General features: G+C 52.0%; 1 protein-coding gene across 1 annotated transcript; it reads left to right on the top strand.

Moving 5' to 3' along the window:
• Positions 1–3021: 3021 nt before the first annotated feature.
• On the top strand, positions 3022–3788 carry LOC123176665 (putative leucine-rich repeat receptor-like protein kinase At2g19210; the record flags this gene model as incomplete). Its single annotated transcript, XM_044590764.1, has 2 exons — positions 3022–3194; positions 3384–3788. Coding segments are annotated over exons 1-2 (511 nt in total), but the record flags the coding sequence as incomplete, so codon positions are not given.
• Between the last annotated feature and the right edge of the window lie 10 nt (positions 3789–3798).

The following is a 3798-nucleotide window of genomic DNA, read 5'->3' as shown; positions in this document are numbered from 1 at the left end:
TCGTCGTCGAGGTCTTCTCTGCTGGCCCCTCTGACTTCTCTGACATGGCGTACAGCTCGTGCAGGTCCCTCGTCTACGCATGCCCGATGCTGGCAACACCGATGCGTGCCTTCATCCACGACGTGTCCTCGGGCCTGGCAAGCCTGGTCGGCGCTTCGTCAACTTCGTCTTCGTCCGTCTACGCATGCCCGGTGCCGGCAAGACCGGTGCGTGCCTTCGTCCATGATGTGCCCCCGGGCTTGGCAAACCCGCCGTGACGCGTCGTCAACAACATTTTCTTCCCGGCGCACCCCTACTTCGACACCATTGCGCCCATGCTAATTCGGCGCCCCCTTGCGCCTGCGGCTCCACGGCCACTTCCTCGACAACAGCTACCCCGACTCGACATCGACCACGGCATTCTTCGCACGACTACCTCGACCACGGCTCCACCACCCATGCTCTCGGCTACATCGACAAACGGCACAAAGGGCTACCGCCTGCTTGAGCAACCTCGTCGGTTTCCACTCCAGCCATGACTCTACGATGCATCAACCGTTACAACTGTGGTGGGGTGTCCGTCGGCTTGACTTCGGATTCTTCTCCAGTCTTACCGTCTGCGTCGCTACCGTTGTGACTGCGGGGGGATGTTGAGTACAATGTATATTAGGAAGTATAGGATAGATTAGGATTTGTTCCTACCTTGTCTTGTACTCCAAGTTGGTCATTGTACTCCTATATATATGCCCACGAGGCTCAAGCAATACAACGAACTATTCCACCAATCTCCCTCTTCCCCTTCTAACACTCTCATCCCTGACGCGGCTGGAACCCTAGCCGCCGCCAGGGGAGGCCGATCTTCCAACGCCGCTCTCCGGCGGCTCCCCTCCGCCGGCGACCTCGGTCGTCGGTGGTGAGGGTGGTTGCCGGATCCACGCATGTGGATCGTTTTTTACTCTCTCGTAGTCTAGATTTTTAGGTTATTCATCGTCTCTGCTTCGGCGGCGACGATGACAATGCTGAATAAAGATTCTTCGGATCATTCCCTAACGAGGCTATCGGTCCTATGGTTGGGGATGCATTTGAAAACCAGTCTGTTCAAGTAAGGATGGCGTCGCGGCGGCGGCATCCTCGTGGTGGACCTGTGTCCTCGGGCTCCTCTGTTGCGACGGCGTTTGCTCCAGCATCGACACGGAGCTTGGGAGGTGTCCAGGAGCGGATGCAGATTGTGGTCTGCATCGACGGCATCTGGAAGACGGAGCATGTGCTGGGCTCGTGGTTCGTGGATGACAGATATGGTTTCCTCCTTCGGCGTTTTAGTCGTGGTGGGGTGCCAGATCTGGAGTTCGATGGCGTGTCCGGGGTGTTGCCCCGGTCTGATTCGTTCAAAGGGCTTTACTTTTGGTGAGCCACCTTGGAGGTCCGCAAAGCTGCATATCAGCGATGGAGCCTCGTCGAGCTCGGGTGAGAAGATGATTCGTCATTCTTTTCTTCGGTGGCTGCTGGGGTGGTGCCGAAGACAGGTGACGGGCGTTGGTGTCAAGCTCAGAGATATTCTGCTTTTTTCTTCAATTTTGTCATGTCGGTCTTTACGTGACTTGTACTTTGTTCTTTATGATATAAATGAGACACGTATTACCATGCAAAAAAAAGATATTGGGAGAACAACTAGTTAACGAGCGCTTCTTCCGGAGCGTCGCAATGATCATCGCCACTTGGCGCGCTCTCAGCCATTCGCCACGTGTCGCGCTCCCTTCGAATTTTTTTATATTTGTCCGCACGCGCTTTCGGCTTTCTAAACGATTTTTTTTTCAAGTTTAAAAAGCCGAAAAGGCGTGCGGAAAAATAAAAAAATAAAATCCGAAGGGAGCGTCCAGAGCGCGACACGTGACAAATGGCGAGAGAGCGCCAAGTGACGCTGATCGTTGCAAGGCTTCCGAAGAAGCGCTCGTTAAGTAGTTGCTCCCGATATTGGGGGCCCGGGGCGGCCGCCCCCATGCCCCCCTCAGGGCCGGCCCTGAAGGGTTGCTGTAGATACGCCCTAGTTGCCGTTGGAGGGTTGCGGCCAGGGCTGGATTTTGGCGAGTCGATATGTAAAAGAGCCATGCCCACAAAACTGTCGTTTGGGCACTTGAGGCAAAAAAAAAAAAATCTACCGTTGCCTACCATATCTTCGCTCTGTTGGATGTAGTGGTTAGACTATAAGAACTTGGATACAGACTGATGTATTTTTGTTGATTGCGAAATTAATAAAAAGGGGTTGTGAGCCTGGTTGGTTAGAAAATATCACAAATCGCCGGCGGGAGGAGGCATTGGCTACATCTCCACACGTCGCCTGCTTCCGCCTTGGCCGCGAGGGAGAGGCGCTGAATACCATTTTCGCATGTCACATTCTTCTGCTCCGCTGACGATCGATGCATTTGTACTCGAGATTATTATATTATCAACGTCCCCTCCCAGTACTCTGCAGCTGGGCCGGATTTGTCTAGGTGGCCCACACTGCCGAGGCGTCCCTGCCCATACCCGAGCCGAACCCCACCCCGCAACCGCGCCCCAGCTCCGCCGTCAGCAGCAGCGAGCAGCCGCCGCTTGCGGCGGTGTAGGCCGTGTCGGCCGAGCCGCAGGGGTGGTGGTGAGGTGATGCAACCCCCGTTGTGCGCACCCACGGATCTAGGCCCAGGAAGTGTACGCCGCTTGTTTAATTAGGCACACATGACTAGTTTCAGAGAAATGTCAAACGCTTGTCGCTATAGGAGCGAGGTTCATGCACGAATTTTCTGCTGGGACTTCGTTATCACGCTGATGGGCAGTGCGTCAGCTCCGAGATTGTCAAACAAAAACCCATGGCAAGTTGCGTTTTCTATCTTTACGTGAACACAAGTTGCATCCTCTAATTTTTTTATATGAATGCAAGTTGCAGTTCTTTCACGGAAAAAGGTTGCTTGTTGATGAAGATAGTCAAGCGCCGAGGCCAAGTCAATCCGTATACTTAAATGGGGTTACTTGTGTTTCTCTGCTATATAGCTATGCACACTAGCCATTTGTTGCAGACAGGAAGCTTCTTGGTTTGCTTCATTGCTTCCCAACATCGCAAGAACCAAAGGGTGCCATGGTGATCAGCTTCAGTTACTTGGCAATTACAAGACAGACATGGATCTTGGCTTTGTTGCTCATCCGGGTCATGGTGACTCGGGTCTATGGCCAGTCTACATCTGGTAATGTACTCCGCTGCACATTTCAGTTTACTTGAACGTGCAATATTTAAGAAGTTCCACTTCACTGAAAAAATCTTATAGATCAACATATTATTAGTCACCGAGCATATGTCACACACTAGTCATGATCTTTCGGTTGATCTTAAACTTGAAGCACATGAAACTCTGATACATATTCTCCGTGTGCAGTGGCCGTAAGCATCGATTGTGGAAACAGTAGCACTGGCTACTACGGCTACAGCGACGCCACAACAGGAATAGTGTACTCTTCTGACAGTGGATTTGTCGAGGGTGGTTTGAGCCACAATATTTTGGAGGAGTTCATGGCTGGTGCGGCGAATGAGCAACAGAAAACCCTGAGAAGCTTCCCTGAAAGTTCACGAAATTGCTACACACTGCGATCCACCACTGGTATGAAGTTTCTGTTGAGGGCTATGTTTACTTATGGCAACTACGATGGGTTGAACAAGAGTATGGATGGGACCCTTTTTCTGTTTGGACTCCATATCGGTGTCAATTTCTGGGAGGCGGTGAACTTAACAGGTTTGGATCCATCAAGAATGGTATGGAAAGAGATGATCACTGTTGCTCAGGGCAACTCCGT

This window comes from Triticum aestivum, unplaced genomic scaffold (assembly GCF_018294505.1).
Source record: "Triticum aestivum cultivar Chinese Spring unplaced genomic scaffold, IWGSC CS RefSeq v2.1 scaffold10788, whole genome shotgun sequence".
NCBI classification, from domain to species: Eukaryota; Viridiplantae; Streptophyta; class Magnoliopsida; order Poales; family Poaceae; genus Triticum; species Triticum aestivum.
This window is presented reverse-complemented; position numbering and strand designations above follow the sequence as displayed.